At 42.7% G+C, this 25889-nt stretch overlaps 1 protein-coding gene across 1 annotated transcript in view; it reads right to left on the bottom strand.

Annotated features, from left to right (window-relative positions):
- The window catches only part of CUX1 (cut like homeobox 1), a 189516-nt gene that overhangs the window by 84584 nt on the left and 79043 nt on the right, over positions 1-25889 (bottom strand). Inside the window, exons 4-7 of the mRNA XM_029961379.1 lie at positions 20907-21044; positions 17408-17531; positions 15394-15470; positions 14598-14664 (exon numbers count right to left, since the gene is read on the bottom strand). Coding sequence (XP_029817239.1) covers positions 14598-14664; positions 15394-15470; positions 17408-17531; positions 20907-20991 — 353 coding nt within the window. The 5' untranslated portion in view covers positions 20992-21044. The remainder of the gene's footprint in view (positions 1-14597; positions 14665-15393; positions 15471-17407; positions 17532-20906; positions 21045-25889) is intronic.

Here is a 25889-nt window from a genome sequence, read left to right as displayed (position 1 = left end):
TGGGCCCCACCGAACACACGGAACCATTTCCTTCTCCAAACATGCCCACATGGAGCCCCCATCACTTATCTCCCTGCACAAACAGCAGCACAGGTCACTCCTTCCTGCCTCTGAGCAGGCACTCCCCGCAGCCAGGGGCTAATGAGCACTGTCCTCAAGGCTCTGGGCACCCATTTATCCAGCAGGGAAAGACAGGAGAAGCCACTGGCAGCAGTCGCCTTCTGGCCCTCATTTCCTTCATGGATGATCTGCTGCTGAGCTAAAACCAGCAGCTCTGCTGCCTAAAACTGACAGGGTACTTTCTACTACCAAAGCCAGAAGTTGTGTCGAGTAATGGTTTCATTCAATCTGCTCACAGTGTTCTCCGTTGATGAATATACTTGATTTCATGGAAATGTGATTAAATAAATCAGATAATGTTAAGCTGTACCAAGTCTCAAGAGGTTCTAGTTCAAGATGTGAAATACTTGCCCCAATAAGAATAACTTGAGTTAAACTTGTGCATTCTGAGTTTTTATGACCTTCTTAACCTCCAAAAACCTCTGGTGGCCCCCTTATTTTTGTTCTCATGGGCGTAACATCAGAATTACAGGTTTTGCATAAACTGCCACACTAATGCAAAGGTATGTGAGGACTGAAGGGGAAGGGGTTGGGAAATGAAGAGGAGAAATAAAGAAGATGGGAAAATTCCTGCAAAGCACCTCGACTTATTTGGAGCTCACGGCTCTTGGCACACAGAGGGACCAGGTAACACCAAAACCAGTGCTGTGGCTGAGATTTTCAGTACCAGAAATCAAAAGGAACAGCTCTGAAATCCAGGCTGTTTATAATCAGTTGTCTTCATGTGATGTTACAGGTCTAATCTTAAGTAGTCCAAGTGTTAGACCTTCACTTGCTGCGCAGAAGTTCACGTTACACCGTCCTCTTAGAGAAAGGAACACCAGCCAAGGAACACAGTGAGCCCACACCTCATATTCCCTGCAGACCAAAAAGAGCTTTCTGAAAAGACAGCAGTTGAAAGGCAGCCTGATTCAGAACAGGAGCTGTGTCTGTAATAGCAACGCCACCTTCCTCTGTCACTCCCCACCAAACTCTCATTCTGCAACCTGCAAAATGATTCTTGAAGAGAACAAGGTTGTCACCTCCAGCACAAAAGTGGGTTTCTAGATTTCAGGTACTAGGGAGTGAAATGCAAAGGACATGACTGCTTTTCCTGACTGGCACTCTCTATGAAATTAACTTCAGATAGACCACCAAAATCCTCACTCTTCCTACAGCAGAGTAGCACAGAATCCTAGAATGGGTTGGGTGGGAAGGGACCTTAAGGCTCATCTCGTTCCAACCCCCTGCCCTGGGCAGGGACACCTCCCACTAGACCAGGTTGCTCCAAGCCCTGTCCAAACTGGCTTTGAACACTTCAGTCACTTTGTCTTCATGTCAGATGAACCTTCAGACACCAGGCAGGAATTTTACCCCTTAATCAATAAGCTCCCAGTCCTTTACTCCTACAGCCCTTGGGCAGAGGGGTGAAGGATCTCCCAACTTACACACTCTGTGAGGAAACTCAGTTTTAGCCCATGGATGGAGCTCTTCCCACCCAAAGGACAACTCCTGCCACCGAGGCAAGGCTGAATTTGCATGTAACTAATAGATTAAGTCTCATCCATACCCCAAAAGGGTTTGTTTGCTTTACTGCAAACAAATTTTGCACATGAACTGGCAGACAATGCACCAGCTGAATGCTGGAACAGAGAGGCTGTTGGGATCTCCAGCAAGTTGGGGACAACACTAAACAACTCAGCTTGTAAGGAGAACATTATTTCCTCTGATATCATACACAGAAGCTGCTGTTTAATTAAAACTAAGCTGCTTAAGCCATTAAACTGGCAAATGGCTGTACCAAATGACTTGTCGTTGTTAGCATTCCAACAGCAGGAGTTGTTTGTTGTCACTCAGATGGCAACTTGCAATGCTAATGCACATTTCCCAACTGGCTCCACACATCTAAAACAATCCAGGGTGGGGAAGTTATTAAAAGTGCTACTGTATACTACCAAGGAATATTTTCTTACCATGATCTTCAAAGACACCCATATCATGCACTCTGCTGCAATTTAATTATTTCAACTTCTGCCCTAGAAATATAAGCCATTCCAGGCATTTACTTGCATTTTAAAAAGTAGAACATGTATCAATTCTGGCTTTGAGCCCCAAGTTTAAAATAGTCCAGATACAACTTTTTGACTCAGATCCTGCAGGTCTCAACATTAAAATCTGTGATTAAAAAGCATAACCTACTACAGCAGCTACTTTATTCTGATTACATGCAATTAAAAAAAAATAAATCTATGTTTTATCTTGGGTGAGTAATAGGAAAAGCTCATTTTGGCCATGCAGGCAAACTTCAAAGCCACAGAAGGTGAGCACCACTGAAAGTGCCTAAGTGGAGGCACTCCAGAAGACCCCTGTTTGGTTATCACTAGGATTTGGGTCAAGACAGGGAGCATCAGCTGTCTCTGGAACGTGGGATAGGACACTCTGCCTCTTGCTGTTCTTCCTCCCCTTCCCCCAAATGGGAAGGACCATGGAGAGGAATCAAAATGGTTAAACATACTGAATGTGTTGATCTTTTTTACTTCCTGTGAGTCATGCTCCCCAACTCTACCACTCTGCATATAAAAATCTGCTACAACTCGTTAAATAAATATTTCCACTTTGGCTCAGGAAAAGCAGAAGACTCCCACATTAAAGCACCACACAGGTAAAACAATGAAAAAAGGGAGAATGATTAAAACTGCCCATCCCAGTGCCCTGCAACGGGGCAGCCAGTGGTAACACAGAGTGATTATTATGGCAGATGCCACATGCATCTTTTTTCCTTTGGTGTGGTCTCCAGGAAAGAAGAATATTTCCATTCATCACAGGATGACCTAATGGATGTTCAAATGAATGGTCAGCAAATGCATTTTATGCGCTTCTATTTGGGTACATTTATTTTTACAGCTACAATGCAAGCATCAGAACAGCACTTCCACTTCCCTATCCAAGGACTGAAAGGCTATCCACATTAATGAAGTCTTGCCTCACCCCATGTGCCCTTTTTACATATGGCAAAACTGAGTCATCAGCCTTGGTTTAGGTAGTGTGCTTGACACAACAAAAATAAGACACAGAGCTAATTACCAGCACAGGAATGAAAACAGGAGTGTCCTTTCCATAAGCCAGGCTCCAACTAAATTTCCTATCAAAATACAGTGGTTTTATATAGAAATAAAGTTAATAGATACCTAGAACTACTGAATGAAGTGACAGGATCTCTCTGCATTTAGCACCAAGCCTTGAAAACCTTAATCTTGTGAGTCAGTAATAACAGTGGAGGAAGCAAAGCCAATCTTGGGTCTATAATCAATAAGACAAGCTGCTTAAAAGACCTCATCTGAAACAAATGTGTAAATGTCTCCCTAAAGCTGAGATGCTGATTTAAGATTAAAAAGTGTAAATGTACTTCCGTGGTATCAGTTAAGAACAACTTGCATTTCTCATTCACAAAGGCTTAAGGCAAATGGTTTAACACCACCCGAGCACAAACTCCTTGTTATGTCTTTCTCCTGAGTGCCATTAACACCTGGCATGTCCTGTGTCCTGTCTAATTCTCTCTGGTTTACACCAGTCCTATCACAATTCAAATACATCAGGCTGCTCCTCCATTATCAAAGTTAAACCTACAAATGCTGCATTTTTCTCTTGACAAAATCCTGTCGAGAGCCCCGACAAGCCCAGTCCTGGCTGTGAAATGCTCTGCTACCAAAAAGAACCAGCTAGGAAAAACCTAAGGACTACACAGACAGACTGTGAAGGATATTGAGAGCAATATTCCTCCAGATAATCCATTAGGAGGGGTGTTGTTTAATAAGTAAAGGGCTGATTTAGAGAAGCCGATGATCAGCACAGCAGCACTAACTGCAGTAAGGCAGAATTATTCTTACCAAGACTGCAGAAGAGTAAAAAGTTCAGACAGTAAAACGAGTCAGGTGAACAGGCAGATGAAATTCAACACTGACAAACATGTGCTAATGCCCTGAAGAGTAATAATTTGGGCTACTTATCTCCACTCTACGCTTCGCACTAGGTAAATAAGATGATGGGCTAATAAGAACATCCACATCTAGTTAAGATCATATTCCAAACAGAGCAAAATCCCCTCAGATAGACTATCATGATTCACTATACAAACAGCTAAATGATATGATCTGGAAGAATAGGAACCTATGGCAAGTTCATCTCCATGATGCATTACAGAGCTGATTTAATTTTTTTCCCTCTCTGGACATCCAACCTGGATCATTATCCGAGCCCAGACAGTGGGCAAGACAGTGTCCTTTTACCCAGTACACAATGACTGCACAGTTGTTGAGCCCAGGAAAAAGTAAAGAGCCTTAAAAATCCCCATTATCAGCAAAAGAGGGAAAATCTATCCCAGGTAATTTTGCAAGTCAAAATCCCAGTTATTCAGACGCTTTTCCAATGAGGGAGTATCTGCAGCCTTTCCTCCTGTGTCCCTATTAATCTGCAGGGAAATTAACTGCTGCACACTCGGTAACTCGGGGGTTAATTCCGACTGCTGTCGAATGCCCCAAGTCTGTGCTCTGTTCATCAGAGCATTAAATCTGAAAGCTCAAGAGAGTAGTGCAGCCGTGCTGCAAGGGCTATGTTATAAAGTTCTGCATTAAAAATTCATATCGTAGGCTTGCCACAGTACTCTGCTCTGGCTGAAAGGAGAGCTGGCGGGGAAATATTAGACACCCCACTGTCTTTCTGGCAATTGGAGACATTCCTCAACAAACAGCACCTCAGGAAGGGAATGAAAGGGCAAACAAACCGTGAAACAAATCAATGAGTTCAATTATCTCTCTCTCTCCCAGAAAGGAAACTTTTCATTTTTAAGGCTGTTTCATGAAATCTTTTAATGACGGCCCTGAACACGGTGCTGGGCACTCTGGCTGCAGAACCGGCTGCTTGGCAGCGCTTTTTATTTGTTTTACATGAGGCACAGATTCCCAAACACAGAGGGTGAAAGAGAGAGCAGGGTGGAGGGATCTCTCTGCAGAACAAGAGCTCTACTTACCCTTTACATTAGCGGGACCACGTGGGATAACAGGCTGTAGAAACTGTTCCCGCTTTCCCTGAAGTGTCTCCAGTAAAGAGTGAATTTAGATTTATTAAGATGGTTAGTTACCCCATGGTTAAGTTATGTGCTTCTCACTGCTGGTTAAGGCTGTGTGCATTTCACAGCGATTTATGGCGACCCAACTGGTGGATGACATGGTTCACAGTGATGAAAATGGGTGGTAGAGTTTTATGAAAGCCACATGTGCCCCTGAGGTTATCTGTCTGATATAACCACCGTGTTCAGGCAGGTTAATAATCCCCATCCCATAAATGAGGAAATACATAGGAAATGAAACATCAGTAAATACAATTTCTTGAGGAAACCGTGCAAAGGAAGTTACCTGTTCACAGTCCTCCCCCCCTGCAACACTCTGCTTAACACCAGCTGTGATAGAAAGATTCCCTTTGCCCAGTGCTTAACACTGAATCAAAGGAAGGAAAAGGAAGAAAACTGAAACCACTGGACAAAAGTTGCCACGGCACTTCATTTATATTTTTTAAATATATAAATATATATGAATATATAAGGTTGTTAGTATAGTTGAAAGCCCACTGACTTCAACCCAGCAGTCCAGGTTAGGACTGGTTCAGCCACATGAGTTCCCCCAGGAGGAGGGGCAGGAGGGCAAGTTATCATCCAGTGAGTGCAGTCCACAGGGAACTCAGGAGATTTATGTCTGGTAGCCACCACAAAACAAATCAAGACCAGGCTAGCCTAAAACCCCTCACTAATAAAAAACTGTACTGGGGAGAAGAAAAAAAAAATTACACTATTCAGCTGCAAGTTCATTAGTTTGAGGGAAAGAATGAAGACAAGGTGTGTAGTTGGGGATCAACCAAAGACCATCTATTAAAAGCCACTGAAAAACTGCTACAAAATATTACTGACCCTAAGGCAGTGCTTCAGTCAAATTTAATTTTTGCTCAAAATTTCTTACAAACAGGTTATTTGGAATGTGCAAGCAACTCTAGATCAGCTGGAGTTTATTCTGAGCATCACACAGCTGTATCTAAGCAAAATAGGGGAAGCAGCAGTCCTTTCTTCCATCCACTGCCTTGATTTCTCAGTTTTGATTCTTGCTGTAATACTGGCTGCCTTCCAGTATTCCAGCCCCTGACCAACCTCCCTGGGACTCAGTTTCTCAATATGTTAAAAAACTGGGAGGCAAGGCCAGCACAGGCACAAAATCACAGCCCCTGCCACGGTTTGCCCCTGCAGGAACACACCAGATCAGTGTTAAGGGTTAATAATCTCAGGCTTACAGGATTTGTGTATTATGCATTTGTTTATTTAATGCTTTACATGAATGCTAATGAAGTTATTAACAGGCCTGCATGTTGTCTATTGTTTTTCTTGGGTTTAGTGCCTGCATCATCCTGCCTTATCCTTTCTGCTCCACGAGCTGGCCAACACCCAGCTCTTCCAAATCCCTGAATCAGTGCTCAATCCTGGTTCCAATGCCTGGGATTCTCAGTTTCTTGATCAAAGATAATATTTTTTTTAAAACTTCTTCACTGAAACATTATTTTCAAAAACATTTCATCAAGATAAAGTGATTCAATTTCATCACACCAGATATTTTCTGTGACACAAAACTGCAATCCCACATGGCTTTATTGTCTTTTAATTAGATCAGAGGATATGCAAATGAGACAATATTTCTTAGGTCCCATTAAGTGATGTCTCCAAGAGGATCAGAAGGGGCTGAACCAGACAGGACACGCTCCCCTGGCATCCACACCCTGACCTGCCCCATGCTGCAGCTGCTTCTCAGAAAAATCTTTGATTTACTGGAAATGCCACCATTTTAAGGTCATAGCACTGCCAAAACTGCTCAAAATCTACAGGACAAAATCCCCTTCTCCCTGCAACCAGAGCACAGGGGAAATGTAGAGGGGGAAGTGCTGGGGTGACTCCTGCATGTGCCAACACAGGTATTTCCTTGCCAGCTCTGCTTCTGCCATAGGTACCAAGAAGGGCTCAAAGGGAAGTCCAAGGTTTAGATGGGAATGGGGAGGAGAGAGAAGTGCAGTTTTAAAGCCCTTGTGAAGGCAACAGGGATGATCTGCACAGTGATACAGGCACAGGACTTCATTCTGTAGCCTCTACCCTGAATAATGGGAACATCCCAAAGTCCACAACATCAACAGTATTAATAACACAAATCAGAAATACTTCTTTTTAAAGCAACTGAGGAGAGGATAAAGCCTCTGTTTCTGCAGTCAGGTGACTTATAGCTGAGGCATCATAGCAACTTTTTAAGACAGGGATGGGATCAGACACATTTAGGTGTAGGTTCAATGAGATGCTGAAAAACCTGGCTAATGAGGAAACAGCATAGGATACTTCCATAAAGGCTGTGCCAGATGCAGCCACTGACTGATGGTTCACACCTTCCTGCTCTTGGAACAGGCAAACAAAAAAGACCCCCAAATGACAGCACTGGGTGATTGTGAAAACTGTATGAAACAATGTGGTACTTGGGGGAGCAGGTCACCAGCTCTCAAAACAAATCCCTACACTTCCAAAGGGAAAAAAGACCAAAGCAGAAGAAAGAGGTTGTTTTTCAGGATGCAGAGTTTTAGTGCTTGGGATCTTACACAGTTCCCTAAACCTCCATTCTCATTTAGGACAGCCATTCCTTTCCATTAAATGAGGGAGCACAACACACTCTACATGACTCATCTTTTTTTGCCTGCGTGGGAGTGGGAAAAGCAGCTGGAATCCATCTCTGGATCCATCAAGGAGAACTCAAATCCACACCAGTGCAGGAAGCCACCCATTGAACACGTGGCCAGGTAGACACAAGCACTGCAGTGCCCCTCAGTTTAACTCAGCACCCCAGGGAGAGGGATTGGGAAGGGGTAACCCCACAGGGCAGGCCCCCATTGGAAACAGATGTTTGGGATGATTCCAGGATTTATCCCGCCTGCCTCCCCCGCTGTCCCAGCCCTGCAGTAGCTGTGCTGCAGGAGAACAGCACAACCACGTGCCCTCCTGCTTTCACAGACAAGACCTCGCCAGGAAGCGGTTCTGGACCAAAATAACTCTGTTGATTTGCTACTTTGCATTGAAGAAAAAAAAAAGAAAGAGACTGTTATAATTTGTAGACATACATGAAAGAGCTGCGTGCAACCCGAGCTCAGCTGACTGGGAGATGGAAACCAAAGACCTTGTCCATGCTGGGGGGGCAGATGTGACTCTGTGAGAGGGTGTTCCCTCCCTCTAACTTGCTCCTCTTCTTCCTCACATGACCCTCCCAGGCACTTCAGAAAGTTCAGCTGTTACAGGTAAAAGGACCTGCTGTGGCAAGATGGCTCAAAAAATTGGATTGGCCTTTTGTTGGACTCACGGGGAAAGCCAATCCCTGCTGGCAACGGGGATGGGATGGCAGGAACACACTTGTGGTTCTTCCACTTGTGGACTGAGGCAGCTGCACCAGGTTTGGCTCCACAAGAGCCAGTGAGAACAGACAGGACAGGGACAGTTCTGCCCCCTGTCATTCCATACAGACCAAAGCACCAAGGATGCTGCAGCCCCTCCATGAAGCTTCATTCCCAGCGAGGATCTGTGGTGGTTTCCATGGCTGGGATGACCCACAGCCTGGCTGGTACAGGAGCCTGAGACCCTCTGATGCAGGACTTTGCATTTATTTAAAGACTTCCATCTAAGGATCTCGTGTCAACCCAAGGTTAGAGATAACAGGGTGATGACTAGAATATGCTGGAATACCCTAAGGCTATTTTTTTTCTACTTTGGGTTGTTAAATAACACCAGCTTTTAGGCTATACTAGAAAAAGGCACTGAACAGTCTCACTGGAGGTTAAAAAACAAACAAAATAAAAGCCCTGAAAGGACCTGGGGCACTTCAGTGCTGTCAGAAAGTTACATTAACTAATTGCAAGCAATACAAGTCTAACAAAAGAGGCAACAGAGCCCAGTTACAGCACAAACTCCTACTGACTCCAAAGGCTCCATAAATATGGAATTCTCAGAAACGAATGCTTGGAAACTAAAAATGAAAATAAATAATCTTTTTGTCAGTTTGTGGGTTATCATTCTCGTGGCTGCACATTTCTAGACTCCAGCCAAGACCAGACCCGTTGGCTTTGAGCATCATACAGACCCCTCACGCCTCGGTTTCCCTACCCAAAAGTAAAGGTAATGCCAGTGGTTCAAGCAAGCACCTGGGATTTCACAAAGCCAAGTGTTTTACAGGAACACTGAATTCTCTCCACACACAGCTTTGCAACTTTCCTGGTGTGATTCCAGGCTGAACCAGAAATGTGACAAAAAATGCTGGTTTGCACTTGGGCTCTCAAGCCCGACTTCACACCAGAGCTTTAGATCAAAATAAAAAGCAGACTCCAAAGTATTTTCATTCCTTTTCATTTCTAGGTTTTTAGGCAAAATATTAATGCTACATAGTGACTTTCAGCCTGCTGAGTTTTGCATAAGGCACAGTTAAAACTCTGAACAAACACCTCGAATTGTAAAATGAAGACAGAGCTTCCTGTAAGATTCAAACCATTCAGTTTTTCTTCTCTTTTTTTTTTTTTCATTAAAAAAGCAGTTCTCTGTAACATCTTCCCTGGTTTCTCATCCCCCCACTGCCACCACCCCTGAGGCTTCACTAGTAGCAATATGATTAGGAAATTTAAGAAGAGAAAATACCAAGAGACATGGCCTATGAAGTTCTTCATCTCCTGTTTTTAGGGAAATCATTTTAAATACAGCAATAATTCCAGAGCTGAGCATTAGAAGTTAATGACTCATCAAAAGAACAGGAAATAGGAAACTTTAAGACCTTAAAGGCACAGTAAATAGAAGCTATTTCATGTCATGTACAACACAACCACCCTAACTACAGTATTTCATGCTCAATGGGGGGAAGCAGCATTTGAGATCATCTATCACAGTAATTATGTGATGCTGGAGGGAGCATGACTTTATTTTTTATTCAATTCGACCCTGAGCACCATCAAAATGGAAAACTACAAACATTTGAGAAGTGATGTATTGGCACCAGCCAGCACTTAACCAAGAAAGATTTGGTAAAAAAAAAAATTAAAGTAAATAATTCAATTCTCACAATATATGGGCAATGATTCCCCTGAAGTCCAAGTTAACTGAGATTTGCCCCAATGTAACAGATTTCACATGAATACTTGAAATCCAATTCCACCACATAACTTGGGGCAGAAATAATTCTTCAGGAATTCTCTACAACTTCTGATCCTCTGCCTGTCTTCAAGCCCAATCCTACAGTCCTTCCATGCAGAAAATTACATCTTTATAACTTTAGTCTACACTGATGCCTGAAGAACAGGTCTGTTTGATAATGTGGAAGAGAAGCCTTCACCCCAAAGAGTCAAAAACCACAGGCATCTCCTTCTGTTCCCATATGCCCTCCTGTGTCATCCTTAGCTGGGCTGCCAAAAAAAATAATAATCAGTCTGATCTATGGAAGGACAACAATTCTGTGCTTCATATTGTGGAGGCAAAATATTTTTCTAGGAGTTATTGAAAGTAGTTGTTTTCAGATGACTACTTCAGGAAACATGAAATATGAATATCCCATCACGTTCCTGTGCACACTCGACTTTTAAAAGAACAAAAAGTCTGAATCTGAGAAAATCCTCAGGTAACAAAGCTGGTGGCAGAGCTGCTCTGACTGACAATCTTAACCTAAACTACTTCTGGTTTGTGTTGTTTATGAAGGCATTTTATTGCAGAAGGGGGGGCAGTACCCAAAATCCTCACAAGACTACTTAAAGCTGGCTGGTGAAAATGGAGCATTTCAGTGAAATTCGATATTTTCTTTCATCAAAGGCAGGGAGCCTCAACCCACATGTTAACAGTAATGTAACAAGCCTACTGTATGTGCTACAACCCAAGATCCTTTTCCAATTAGAATTCATTTAGGTTGGGGGAGAGGAGGGGTCGGAGCGAAGAGGTGGCTCTGGAATTGATCTGAAACTGGAATTCAACCATTCCTGCTGGGAGCATTAACTGCTCAGCTGGGAATCCCAAACACTTGTTTGGACTCTGCAGCAAACCAGAAGTGAAAGAGCAACATTACCGAGGAGGAACAGTTTGTCCCTGGAAAACTTAAGGAAATGTATACAGAATGTTACTTTTTCTGCAGAGAAGAAAGAAAGAAAAAAAAATAGTCTGTTGCACTATGAAAAAAACCAAACCCAACATTCTTTAATTTTCCTGAAACTCAAGTCTGAGTTTGCTTTTCAGTTCCAGCTCCGATAGAATCTCCAGATCAAACTCATTAGTGCTGGTTAAATCCAGGTTTGCTGATAGAAACGTGTGGGACAGCAAACAAAATCAGTATCAGGCCTCAAGAGAGGATGTGCCTCTTTAATTGAAAAAGGCAGAGTAATCATTCATTTATTTAACCCAGAGATGATTATAATCTGAAAACCTTGAAATCCTCTTACACAACAACTGTTTTGGCAAGCCCCTCTGTGTTCCAACAAATATTAAACTGTGCTTGCCATTTGTCTAAGGAATCTTGTATTAATAAACATGAAGAAGAACACTTTTACCTCCCACACTCAATGACAGAAGAAAACAAAGACCAGCTGTATTCATCAATGGATCCTTGTTCTGCACATAAAGGCTAATTACATTTTACTTCAAGCCTACACATGGAAAACTTTGCTGCTGCCATCTTGTCAAATGCAGCTTCTGATATCCCAGCTGACAGACTGCAATGACTGCACATAATAAACTTCTTTTTGTCATTAACACCTTCAGCGCCCGGCACAGGGGCCGGGGGGGGCACAGACCCACCTGCTCCCTGCAAAAGGCATTTTTAGACATGGGGCAGATGACAGAACCTAATTGGACTGGAGGTTTTCATTCCAGCCACTGATCTCATCCCCAAGGTGCCCAGCTGCACCTCCACCCCTCCCTCTGCACGTCCTTTGAGCGGGACATTAAAGACAAACAAGTTGACACAGTGATCCCCAACTTCAAGATCACGACCAGTCGCCAGGACAAAATCCAGACTCCTTAATGATGATAATGGAGGCTTCTCACTGTGTATTCTTTTTGCTTTTTTGGGTTTTTTTGGTGGTTTCTTTTTGGTGTGAAAGATTTGCAAAGTTTCAAGTAGTTGAAAGACAGCTTTATTCTGAGACTGAAAATCTTAAAAGCACTGTTAGCTTTAAAAAATTGACAATTATCTGTTTTTTTTCCTGAAGGCACTCCAATTCATCTGCATCAAATAAGTGTCTGTAAAACTAACAATTCTGGCCTAAGATAAAAATCACATGTTTTTAAAACATAAAATTAAAATTGGCAATACAAGTAGCTTTTCAGACTTAGATCAAAAGAGGGTTTCTTTTTAGAAGAGAATCAAACTGTCTTTCACCCTTTTTATTGGTGTTTTTTCAGCATTTCTCCCAGCTTTTATAATTAAAATACATGACTCAATTTCACTGTCTACATTCAGTTCCCTTTTCATGTTTTTCTAGACTTCCATATTGCAAAATTCGGGCTACAAACGCTACAGATGATTGTTGTTATGCAAGAACTATTCCTGCCATAAATATCCAAAACAATGATAAAATATTTCTGCTGTTATTAGGTCCTACAAGTTTGTTTTCACAGTACATTAGTCTGGGAGATAAAGCACAAGCTTAATGTCTGCTTCAGGATTCAGCTCCATGACCACTATATTCCAGACCCAGTCTTCATAATCATTCTGCCACAGAACACAATAAACTTCTTGTTACTGCAGATGGTACTAATTTTTATGTAATTCTATATATATTAGGTAAGAATCATACTCAAAATCATGAGAACATTTCTGTGTGAATCTCCCTGAAAGAATGAGATCAGAAATGCAAACAAATATTTTAGAGAACAGACTTTTCTCAGTTTAAGATAAATTACAGCACTTAGGGAAATAGTATTGAAAATGAAGCAAACACTCTGCAAATAAACACATTACAAAGGGTGAGGGGTCATTAGGTTCAGTGCCTACAACCACTGGCCTCTGCCTGTTCCCCCAGAAGCAACAGCAAGACAAAATAACAGCAAAATCAGTTATGTGCAGGAAAAAAATGATGGCTCCACCAGACCCATCATTAGTCAGTGCCTCTTAGAGAGGGATGAAACAATGAGGGAACAAAACTACTTCTGATCACCTCATATGGAACTCATCTTGCATGGAACTCAGAGGAAACTGGACTTCCAGAGCAAACCCAAAATTTACCTTATCCTGAACAGGGTAAAAGGTGTTTCAACTCCAAGTGCTGATGGATTGTGAACTACCATGGGCTGCATTTGGTGAGCTCCAAGTTCCCCATGAGCTCAGTGGGGAATCAGATCCTCGACAGTCACAGAACCACGGGCTAAGAAATTCAGACTTGGTGCCAGTTTGACTGGTGTTAAAACCCTGACTTGTCCAGAGTGGCACCAGCCACACCAGAAAGCCCTTTATGGATAAACCCAAACCCAGGTCACTCCTCCCATCCAACCCAGCCTGTGGATTTTCATGCCCCAACAAGGAGCTTCCAACAGCCTTCACTTCCCATTTTTCCTGTGCCAGGGAGGGTGGTGAGGGCAGGAGCAAGGGCTGGAAGTGAGGTGAGGGTGGGACTCTGCAGGATGTGGGCACAGGGAGGTGCCACGTCTCCCAACCCTTCCCTTACAGTGTCCCAGCCATCTGAAACAGCTTCTTCATTCTCATCCCACTTCCAGACACAGAAATGACTCTTTGGGCTTTATCCTGCTGATCATGAGAATTCTTTCTCATTATTAACTTTCCTTAAATATGAAGGGTTCAAAGGAAACCAGCCAGTCTGTCTCTTTTGTTGTTCCCTGCCCTGATTGTTAATAAAACCAGAGGATAATTGAAAACAGTAGCCATTAGGAAGACAAGAATATATATTTTTGAGACTACCTTCATGTCCTACTTGAAAACAAGAGAAATCTGCCAAAAATGCTACTCTCTGCAGTTTAGGGTGAACCTAACAGAGCAATGATTGCTACCCCAGGAGTAGAAGGAACCAGGGTGCCTAACACTGAAACACAAATCCTTTGCTAAATGAAATTTTATTTTCACCAAGACTGAAAGATCACAGTGAATATTCCTGAAACAGCCCTTTTTCTAAACAAAATGCAAGAGATATATAGTGTAAAATACAAACAGATGAAGCACCTGAGAACGAAACCAGGAAAGCAGCAGCGTGTGTGCCAGGAAAAGTCTTACTGGGTGGAAGAAAAGATGAAAACTAATAATCTCTCCATAGGAGGCCAAATTATGACCATGTTTTCCAACAAATTTGGACGCCTGAGCCTCCCCCATCTTGTCTGTCTCCAGCAGACAGATGCAAAACAAACAAACAAAAAAAAGCAGTGATACCCTGAAGGGAGACATAGAAAGAAAACAAGGAAATCTTACTTTGCAGTAGTTTCTTCGTCGTATTTTGTTTTCAGATCAAATAGTTCTGTCCTGGTTTTTTCCAAGGCTAAAAGGCATAAACATGAAGCATTACAGTACTGAAACAGCAGTATTCAGCCATAAATAAAGTTGTACATCTCCTGATGAAAAATTCTTTGCTGTATCTTTCTACCTAGGCTTATGACTTAGAAAAAACATAGAATTTTGATTTTTTTTTTTAAATTTTTTATGGCATTTCTGTTACATTGCAAAAAATTCCCAGTTTCTGCTTAACAAAGCTAGACATTATTAATTTCTTATTACACTGGCTAAACTGATTACTTATTTGAAATACTCATTGCAATAGTTCAGGGAAAAACACCTTCTTGTTTTCTCATAGTAAACAGAGCCAAATGTGCCCAGACCTGGAACCTCTAAGTGTACAGGGATGAAAATTTATGGCAAGTCATAGCAACAGGCAAGACACAGTGGCAGAAACTGGGTTCACACAGATCACTACACAGTTATCTCAGTTCAGGAGGGTGTGAAGCCAGAGGAGAACACACATGGATGATAAGTTCCATGGCCTGCTGTAATTTCAGGGATACTCTGATGCTGCAGGTCCTTCATGGACTTGTCTCCCGGATTTACCACCAGACTGGGTGTGAGCCCAGAGAAGCTCTGATTCACAAAGCTCTGTTGGATCTCCCTGAACTTCCAGGAGCTGGTTCACAAACAGTCCTGACACACCCAGTGATCCCTCTCCTCTCACCTCCCAACCTGATCCCTGGAATAGGTCAGAAAAGTGAAGCCAAACCTGTTTGCAAAGCTTGAACTTTGTGTTCGGCCTCCTCCAGCTTCGAGGCTGTCGACATCTGTGTCTCCTGCAATTTTCTGCCAAGGGAAGACAAGAGGTGAGAACAGAGCTTGTAACCACCTCAAACAACTTCTCTGGGCTTTGCAAAGTTGGAAGATAGAGCGAACAAACATCTCCACTGTAATCAGACAACTGCCAACACCACCCAGGCTACAAGGTGCTTCAGTGGGACCCCTAAATCAGGTCATGTTGTGATCCTGCTCCTACTTTGTGGTCCCACTTATTAAAATTTTAACAGCGTAGCCACCTCATAACATAAGCTGTGAACATTATACAAGAGTTGACTGCTATATAAATGACAACTTCAGTGGAAGGTTTTCTTGAGCATAATTTGTTTAGGAAATGTCACACACATCGAGAAAATTGTCACCAAGCACCCTCTGTTGTACAAAGTTAGTACAAGAAGAATGATACATTTCCATTTTAGTGTCATAATGAAGGAATTTGTTGCCATAACTGATGGAGTGAATGGATGCAGCAGCTGTCTCATCAGAGCTGTAATGGGTGCCAAATGCAGCAATATTATTAGCTAATCTTTAAGAAAACACATATTTCAAAACAAACCCCACACGGATATTTTCTATATAACATGAGAAAACCTTTAATATGCTCACATTTCTTATGTCCACAGGCAACATTTTCTTGTTTGTGTCAGTTCTACCCATTTTAAAATCATCTGGCCATGGAGGCACTGCTTTCCTTGCTAAAGGCCAGGCTACAGGAGTTATAAAACTCATCTCTGAAAGGAGCTGCTCCAACATCTCCCAGGAGTCACTGCTTTTTACAACACTGCTTTTAGGATATTCTGAAGATTTCAGAATTGTGAAATGGCTTATGAAACTACCAGCATCCTGCCTGCACTCCATAGAGTGCATAAATTTATTCCCCAACACTGCTGACCAGGTTAATAACTATTTATAGCAAGAACCACGCGTCAGTTCCCTTCAAACTGAACTATATATTTTGAGACCTCAAAACATCTTCTACACAGTTTTATTTGCATTCTACGACCTGCCATTTTATTTTACTTTTAAGGGTATCTAAATTGCAGCTGTTAAAGCCACTGCTTACAAGCTACTTACCAAAAAGCAACCACAGGTATTGAAGACTTACAAAAAGCTTTGCATTCACACTGGTAGATTCCTCCCACTCAGACCTGAATTTAAACAACCAACCCTCAGCTAAAAAGCTCATGTAAACTGAAGGTTTTCCACGCTGTGTTGAACATATTATAGTTCAGTGTTATTGCTCCATGGGAGAAGTAAATTCTCAAGACAGGGAACACAGCCTGAAAGAACTCCCTCTTTAGCCCCTTGGTCTTGTCCTGCCTGATTTGTTTGCCCACTAATGTGAAGATTCAAACACTCCCTGCTCATTTGCAAGAGATTAGAAATGCATTAAAAACGCTTTAAACAAAAATGAGTAATTATTAAAACTCTTCTTAATTTTGGCACGTAGGAACACGCACAGGAACATGCAAACCTTCCCGGGATAGCTCAGGTGCACATCCCCTCTCTGAGGCATTGCCAAGGGAGCAGGGGTGATGCACCTTTTACCCAGGCTGTGGGTGCTTCATCTCCAGCAGCTCAGGGCTGTGCAGCCTGCACCACGGCTCTGTGACACAGCAGGCTGAATTACCCTGTCGGCTAATGGAGACAGATTGGTGTCACAGAGGACAACACAGCCAGCGAGGAATAAAAGCAGGTTTGCACCCTCCTGAACACGACACCCCCCACCACACCACGGCCAGGAGACAATCTGTCCTTGTTTTACTTCCACCCTCTCACGATTGTTTCGCTGTGCAAAGCTGAGTATCAAATGATTCCGTGTCAAACACGGAAACCGCCGGAATCACTCAATATATGAGCTGTCTCCGCACGCCCCAGAGTCGGTCCTGGCTGGGCAGATTAAACACAAAAATACATCTCTCCTCCTCCACAACACCCACACTCACCTCTCCTTCTCTGCAAAATCATTTTGTAACTTTTGTTCCTTTTCAAGGGCTATGTTCTCCGCTTGGTTCTTCAGGGTCTGCTCATATTCTCGGATTTTCTCTTTAAGTGCTTTTATTGTAACCTCTACAGAAAAACAACGGGGAAGAATGAGTTTACACAGCTCCACGTGGTTCCACAACACAAGGCTTGCTTTACCCTGTAGGCTCAGTGTGTTTTAAACTTTAGCTCTTCAACTCTGACACAAAATCAATGGATATGAGTCCCTTTGGAGACCTTTTACTCCCTAAATGTTAAATTGAACTTTAAGTGTTTAGGTTGAGAAGGATCAATGGAGTTTGCTGGAAAGCAGAGTGAAGAAGGTTCCTCTAACATGATTTTTTTTAAAATAAGAAGGAGAAAAAAAATCAATTGTAAAATATAATATCACCTTATTGACTAGTCTAAAATTAGCTCAGTGCTGAGTGAAGATTAATAAAGTCCCGGTGTAGGTTTAAGTACAGATGTACACACAGGACACTTAATTCACCTAACTGTGCTCGTGCCCAAAGAGGCAGTTCCACTATGGTTCATGCACAGATGCAATCTCACACTAATTGAACACATATCTGGGATACAGCTCCGTTCTGCTCCACAACTGATGAGAAATGCTGCATTAACAGCAGCTCAGACCCAACAGACACTCTGCAGCTCTGCATATCCCAGTTGCTCTCACTGCCTCATCATCCACAGCGGGCTGTACACACAGGCATTAACTGTTTTAACTTTCTGCGCGCACTTGTAGCCTTACAGGGAATTTGCAGAACTCCTTCTCTTGGATAAAGGAGTTATCCTGCATGGATATCCCATGCCTGGATATGGAGGAGAGAAGATGCATAAACCTGCAGAGCTACGGTTCAACATCTCTTTACGTGCCCTGATCCGCTCCTACGTGAAAGGCCTTTGATCCCACCCACAGGAAAGGACTGAATCCTTATAGGGCTCCAAAGAGGAAAAGCAGGACATTCACCAGAGTATGCTTTGTAACAATAATGGAATTTGGAAAAAGCATTGGACTGCCAGAAGACTCCCAGCAGCAATACAGTTCAGTGTACTCACACAGGGATGCAGGCGGGGGGTTAAAGACCTCAGCTTATTAACAGATGCCATTACCAATGATTGAAGGAAAAATAAAATATTTTGGACATAAAAAGTTTTATACTGCGCAGAAACAACATAAGAAGACACGCTCTGATATGATAAATAAAGCCTATGGGGCTGGGGGGAAAGACCTCAGTAGTATCACACTAACCCACACAGAATCCTTTGAAAATCCAGATGTTTAGAGATGAGTCGAGAACTGTAAAGCAGACAGGAGGTAGCTGGTGACATGATCTGCTGTCTGGGCATTACCAAAGACAGCCTGGACCACTGTGACCACAAAAAAGGGGGGAGGAGAGTAGTAAAAATGCCAGCAAACCAGCTGCCTCCGAGAGAAGGAGCAGGATTTTGCTGGCTGTGCAGAAATCAGCTGAGGCTCGTTACTGAGTAACAGGCCATGAAAAGGACACGTCACTTCTTTTTCTTTTTTTTTTTCCCCTCAGCAAAGGGAAATTCTTCTCTGAGATCCGGGAAGTAATACAAATTCTGATCTTTTCCTGAATAAGCAAAGGATGCTCCTTCACAGAGACAACAGGATGCTCATTCCTACGGACAGCGGGTGCGCTCAGCACCGGAGACACCTTTGCTCCAGGTGTTTGCAGACATGAATCTGCCAAAATATCCAGGTATGTCGAGAAGCAGAGAGCAAAATAATCTCATGGAAATGCATATAACTGCATCTTGACTAATGTTTGAATGTCTAATTTTAAAAGGAAACAAAACTACAAAAAAAAGAACGCAAGAAGAGCACAAATATGGGAAGAAACGTGGCTTTTGTAATAGAATTTGGTTTTACATTTAAGCATCTAACAATAGATGTGTTGGACAAGTACAGTTTAATCCTCTACATTGCTTGAAGCACTGAGTGCCTTCTTCACTGCTCAGGTCAGCTAAAGCTTGTCAGCCACTGCCATTTATGCCAGTTTTGGAAGAAGTTCTTACAGGCACTGTACAGCTCACACACAGCCCTCCAAACCAAGAGATTACCTGATCAAAGCACCCTCAGCTAACAACAGGCTTTTCCCTGCATAGCTTATTAATCCCTGTTGGAAACACAGAGTACAACTATTGCACTGGAATGAAAAACAAGGCAAAGGTTACAGTGGGAAAACGGGAAGGAAGTGAGAGCACACCAGGGAAAATTAAAAATGCCAGTTTGTGAGTGGTTGCAGCAAAAAACTCTGGAAGTGAAGAGCTTTTCCACCTTCTGGGATGAACCCCTACGTCCAGCTTGGATGAACAGGATGCAGAGTCTCAGGAAAACTCTGCACAGGGAACTGCAATTATTGTACATTTGCAGCAAAAAATACTTTTTTAGAGTATACAGGCTTAGAGCATTACAGCTCCCACATGACATCTCTTCCAGTCCAGCCCAAATCCTGGCATGCTGATACCTGTCCTCTTCAGAGGTCACACCCTCTATGTTAAAATATATTTCAAAATATATAACTGCATATATGTTCCTTCTGCTGAAAATGAGATGTAACAAAATCAGCTGAGTTGCTAACGCAGCTTTCAAATGTTACTTGGGTGCAACAGTTCCATAATATGAAAAATAAAATCTCCATTTTCCCAAATGCCAAGACAATTTACCTTTCCACCACTCAGAACTGGGCATCAAACATGGAAATGAAAAGTCCCATGGATAGGTAATGAGGTGTACAACTGAGTAAAATTTTGTTTCCTAGTGCAGGAAACTTTATTCTGAATCACAAGAAAACTTGAACAGCCTTAAAGCCAACAGGCTTTAAATCTCATTGAGATTTTCATGTATTTTCATGTACTCTGGTCTCATTAAAACTTAAATAATTAAACAGTAATAGCTTGTATTTACATTGCTCTGTGGATAGTCTCTAGAGTAAATATAAAGTAACTATGCTGAATGTACTCCAGTAATACATTTAGATAAGGGAAAAGAGAGCACAGAAAAAGTTCCATTTTGTACAGATTTGTATGTGTGGATAAAATACTGATTTTTTTCTGGTGCCTGTCTGTGCAAGATGCATGTCCTACAAGCACCCACACCCACGTTCAGCTTGATGTCAGCACCAGCACCGCCTCTCATAAAATGTCACATATAACGTCAGTCAGGTGTAATTTTCAGGGCTGAAGGCTACAGCACAATATGCAGAATAACAACTCCATCCTCTGCCTTGGTGTTACAGGAAATGAAATTTTAAACAAATCCAAAGAGTCTACCCAAAGTCATAAATACAGAGATGGCTGTAACAGACCACTGTGCTTTCTATACTGAATTTCAGTGCTACTGTCAACTCTCCCTGCACGAAATAAAACTGAATTTAACCCCTGCCTTCAAATTTCGGTGATAAGAGCTGATAAAAGAATGTGTTTGCAACATACCCTGATTTTTCACCTCGGCGAATTCCTTATTGTACTCCTCTAGAGTTTCCCTAAGCTTCTGGTTTTCTGTTTCAATATCGTGCATACGTTGAACCTTCAGCTGAAGCTGCTGTCCCAAATCCAAGGCTGGAACCGGATCTGAAAGGGGAACAGTGAAATGAAACATAAGATAACAGGAACACATCTGTGATTCAAGCAGTTCAGAGCTCAAGAGTCCTTTTTTATCTATTAATATACATTTTAGTGCCAGTAAGGCACTAAATGTACAGTCCTGTACATTCCTCGTATCCTGCAAACTTCAAAATCCAGAAATATTTCATTGTATCTGTGTTACCCCTTAAATGTGGAGCCAGGCTGGGAGAGCTGGGGCTGTTCAGCCTGGGGAAAAGGCTCTGGGGAGACCTTGGAGCCCTTTCCAGTGCCTAACGGGGCTCCAAGAGAGCTGGAGAGGGACTTGGGACAAGGACATGGAGAGACAGGACCAGGGGGAATGGCTTCCCACTGCCAGAGGGCAGGGTTAGATGGGATAATAGAAAGAAATTCTTCCCTGTGAGGGTGGGGAGGCCCTGGCACAGGTTGCCCAGAGAAGCTGTGGCTGCCCCATCCCTGGAAGCGTCCAAGGCCAGGCTGGATGGGGTTTGGAGCAACCTGGGCTAGTGGAAGGTGTCCCTGCCCATGGCAGGGGATGAAATGAGGTAGTTTTTAAGGTCCCTTCCAACCCAAACCATTCTAGGATTCCATGACATTGGGACATGCCTTCTTCATCCTGGTGTTAATCCACAGGGGAGTGTTGCTGGGTGCAGACAGTCATGATACCAAAGGCACGTGAGAGTCTTCAGTTTTACATTTTTGTTCGCAAAATGAGAATTTTTGTGTAAAAAGCAATTAAACTGCTCAGCTCACAGACAGCTACTGTCCCTCACACACCTCTGCTTCTGCAGCAGTGAACTTCTGAAGCAAACTGTGCCCTCCTGCACAGCAGAGCTCCAAGAGGTTATTTGATCATGGAGATCTGAGCTGTACTTGTTCTAACTGACAGATCAATAATAATCAGAAATACTGTGTGGATGTAAATAACTCAATGAAGCTTGGGGTTGGATCCCTCTGTTTCTAATACTATTAATCAAATTTCCTCTCAAAATTAATTCTCTGATGCTTATCCCTTTCTGATAAAGAGGGTCCCCAGTACACACCTGACATGTGCACGTGTGATTTATTCTGGGACTTCTTCCCAGAAGAATAAGAAAACACTGGAGTGCAATGGACTTATAAAAGATTATTGAATATATTTCTGCTGTGGGCGCCAGCATCTCTTGTGAAATGGCTGCAAAGATTTAGTCTCCTGTTGAGGAATGCTAAACACCAAACTCAGTGGATCAACAACAGTATATATTAGGGAGTTCACTTAATTTTCAACCACCACAGTCATTAATTTTTCAGACCACCCTCAGTCTCTGGAAACACATAATAAGTCTATTGTACCTCTGTTAACACATTAAGCATGAGCCTGTGTGTTTTTTCAATATGCCAGCGTTGTTGCATAGTTTATAAAAGAATAGCACTGGGTTATGTTGAGCTCAGAGACATTCTAAGTAGCAGCCTGCTGCATTTTGTTACTCCAGTTCTTCAACAGCTTATGGCATTACCCTGTTCATAATACAAAATCTAGGTTGCTTGTCATCTGTTCTCTGTACATACATAGTTTATGACTACATAGCTTTTTCATTTATGCTTTTTAGGCCAAATACTTTTCGTTATTATTATCCGCATTAAAATATTTATAATAAATCAAACTTAAAATGTTACGGTGGCAGAGACAGGGGGGTACAGGTAAGGAATTAAATATAGAGTTGAAGTCACAGCAGTAGCACGAGTTAAAGGCTCTGCAGTATTTATGTATGGTCCAATTACGGCGTGGGCTGTCACAACACCACCCTCTCCCATGGAGGTCTGCCGACCTTCATCCGCGAGGAACGTTTTGTCACACTCCTGCAGCTCAGCATTTCTCCCAGAGCGCCAGCCCGGGACATTCATCTGCTGAACGTAAAGAAAGGCTGGATTGCCTCAATCCATCCACATCTTAAATGGTTACAGGAACCACGAGTCGTATCAGGTTGGGGAATCTCGAGCTTCGGCCGCGGGATTTCTATCGAACGGTGTCGAAGCACCACAATGAGAGAAACTGAACCTCACAAAAATTGTTTTAATTAATTTAATTCTCGTTTTAACACGCCCATTGTAAAAAGCCAGGACACCCACAAGAGGCATTTTGCTCCGAATACACAGGGCTTTTTATATTGAAATCAGTAAAGAATTAAAGGACAAAAAAATAACGTGGGCATTATGAAGTGAATAATGACTAAACCTTAAGTCAAATTTGCAATCCCTGAGAAGCTTTATGTACAAAATGAAAATGCTTGCAATCTCATAATTATTCATCAGGACATGTATATTTAATTTAGCTCTATTAAAGGTTAATGTTCAAGTAGCAAAACAGTGGCAGAACAAACAAAATGTAAAAAAAGTCTCTGTGCATTAAACCTCAAACTTCACTAGAGCCTATTTGAAGGACTAATGGCCTCCAGCCACTAAATACTGCTGGAGGACATGTAAAAAAACCCACGGCTGAAGCACCTCTTAAGACTTAATTTTTATAAACTGCATTAAAGAAAACTAATCGCTGTATGACAATAAAGTAACCAAGACGATTTCAGGCAGAGACACAAATAATTTCTTATGGCAAGCTCCAACATGCTCTTTTAGCTTAAAAAACCTAAAAACCTGTTATTTCTGGAGTATTTATGAACACCAATTAACCTGAAACAAGTATAAACCTTACAGTCACGATGACTTTTTTCTTACCTGAGAGGAATGGATTTAAAAATAAATAAAAATACCCTCCTCTTCCCAACACATGCATGCATGGAAAAGCACACCTTTTTATATTAACCAGGCTTACAAAGTATGTTTCATGTCATTTAACAGGAGGTCACTGAATTTTTAAACAAGCAATGGACCAAAACTTTCGATTCATTACACAAACAACAGGCACACACGGCTCAAAAAAATCAAGTGGCCCTGGCTTATGGAGAGAGGTAGAAAAGGAAATGCCCTTTCTGTGGTCTGTAAAAGAGAAAAATCACCTCACTGAACACTCAAACGTGGAAAACTCATCACACATTATTCTCTTTGAATCTTTTCTTGCAAAAGTTCTGGATCCCTGCTAAGCACAGGATAAATAAAAAGTGAGAAAACTGGTAAAAGGAATAGGATAATTCAGAACTTGAAGAAGTGTTTTGCAAGATCATTACTGCCCAAGAGTAAACCGAGATGTCTATTTTTATACTAAACTTAGTGTATTTTTTTCTATTTCTTCCTATTCTGTTCATTTTTCCTAAAACACTTGTTGCACCCCGTACCCACAGAGAAGTCCTCTGCATCCTGTGTTCGTACACAGCCCAGCACATCTGGATCCGATCCCTGACAAGGCTTCCTCCACATACTACCACAGGAGAAACACTATTTTAAACCCAGGACCTGCAAAGCCCATTTCTGCCTTTCCTTCCCAACGGATTCACCACCATCCCTGTGCTCACTGCTGGGACACCACACCATCCCCTCGCAGAGGAGCTTCTATCCCCACAAAGGAAGGGGGGGACGGACACATCTCGATGGACACAGACATGAAAAAATTAATGTTACAAATGTAAAGTGATTTTTGTAGCAGTTAATACTTCGCATCAAACGAGCTGGAGCAAACCAGCCACAGCAACACCTCCGAGGCTGTTCTCACACCACACACATGCCCTGATGATGCATCTTTTTTGAACAGCAGTGCAAAAGAAACAATTTTTTTTTGCTGCTGCTGCTGCTTATGCATGTAAACTACTGACTTTATGAACAATTTTAAAAGAAACTCAAAGGTGGATCTTGCCCAAACTGTAAGTTACCTGAGCAGGGAGAGGCAGCCCATCATCACCCTGGGTGCGGTTTTGGGTGCCACAATGTAATAAAAATATAAAGCTATTAGAGAGCACCCAAAGGAGGCTGCGAAGATGGTGAAGGGTCTAGAGGGGCCATACGAGGAGTGCTGAGGACATTTGTTTTGTTCAGCCTGAAGAGGAAACTCATTGGGGTCTGCAGCTTTCTCATGAGGGACAGCTCCGATCTCTGTGACCTGTGACAGGACCTGAGGGAAAGGCTGGAGCTGTGTCAGGGGAGGGTTAGGTTGGATATTAGGAAAAGTTTCTTTCCCTGGAGGGTGGTTGGGCACTGAACAAGATCCCCAGGGCAGTGGGCACAGCCCCAAGGCTGCCAGAGCTCAAGAAGCATTTGGACAATGTTCTCATGGACAGGGTGGGATTGCTGGGGTGTCCTGGGCAGGGCCAGGAGTTGGACTGGATGATCCCTAAGGGTCCCTTCCAACTCAGGATATTCTCTGATCCTATGACCCGCCCACCACCCCATGTCACTCAGCCCAAACCCAACCTCACCCCTGGACATACAACAAGGTAACTGACGACCACCCCGAACTTCCAAAGTGAGTTTTGTTTACAAACCCCTGTTCCTCCCTCTTTCTGGGAGCTGGGAGAAGACGACGCAGCTCTTACTATTAATAATTTATCCCTGGTGTTTACACCACGAGCACCGTCGCGGGGTTGCCCTCCCCGGTCATTAGTGGCCGTGGGTGCCCCCCGCGCACCCCTCGCCCGGTGACATCCCGCTCACGCCCGCCTCCCTTTTCGCCAGGGCACTCTGGGCTAATGTAATCATACGATTACATAATTAACCCAGCTGTCTCATTAAGAAAATCAACTGGAATTCAGGGCATAATTAGTCATACAGCAATTAGCATGCTGATGAGCAACTGATGAAAAGCTGTCTCGATATAGAGTATGCTGGGACCACCCTCGTTATTTAAGGAGAGGGGGGAAAAGCCCACCTCGGCTCACGGAGAAACGAGCTCGTGCGGGACAGGGAACG

The sequence above is a fragment of the Manacus vitellinus genome, unplaced genomic scaffold, assembly GCF_001715985.3.
Source record: "Manacus vitellinus isolate BGI_N305 unplaced genomic scaffold, ASM171598v3 scaffold_32_pilon, whole genome shotgun sequence".
NCBI lineage: Eukaryota > Metazoa > Chordata > Aves > Passeriformes > Pipridae > Manacus > Manacus vitellinus.
The sequence above is the reverse complement of the archived record's forward strand: the minus strand, read 5'-3'. Positions and strand labels throughout refer to the sequence as shown.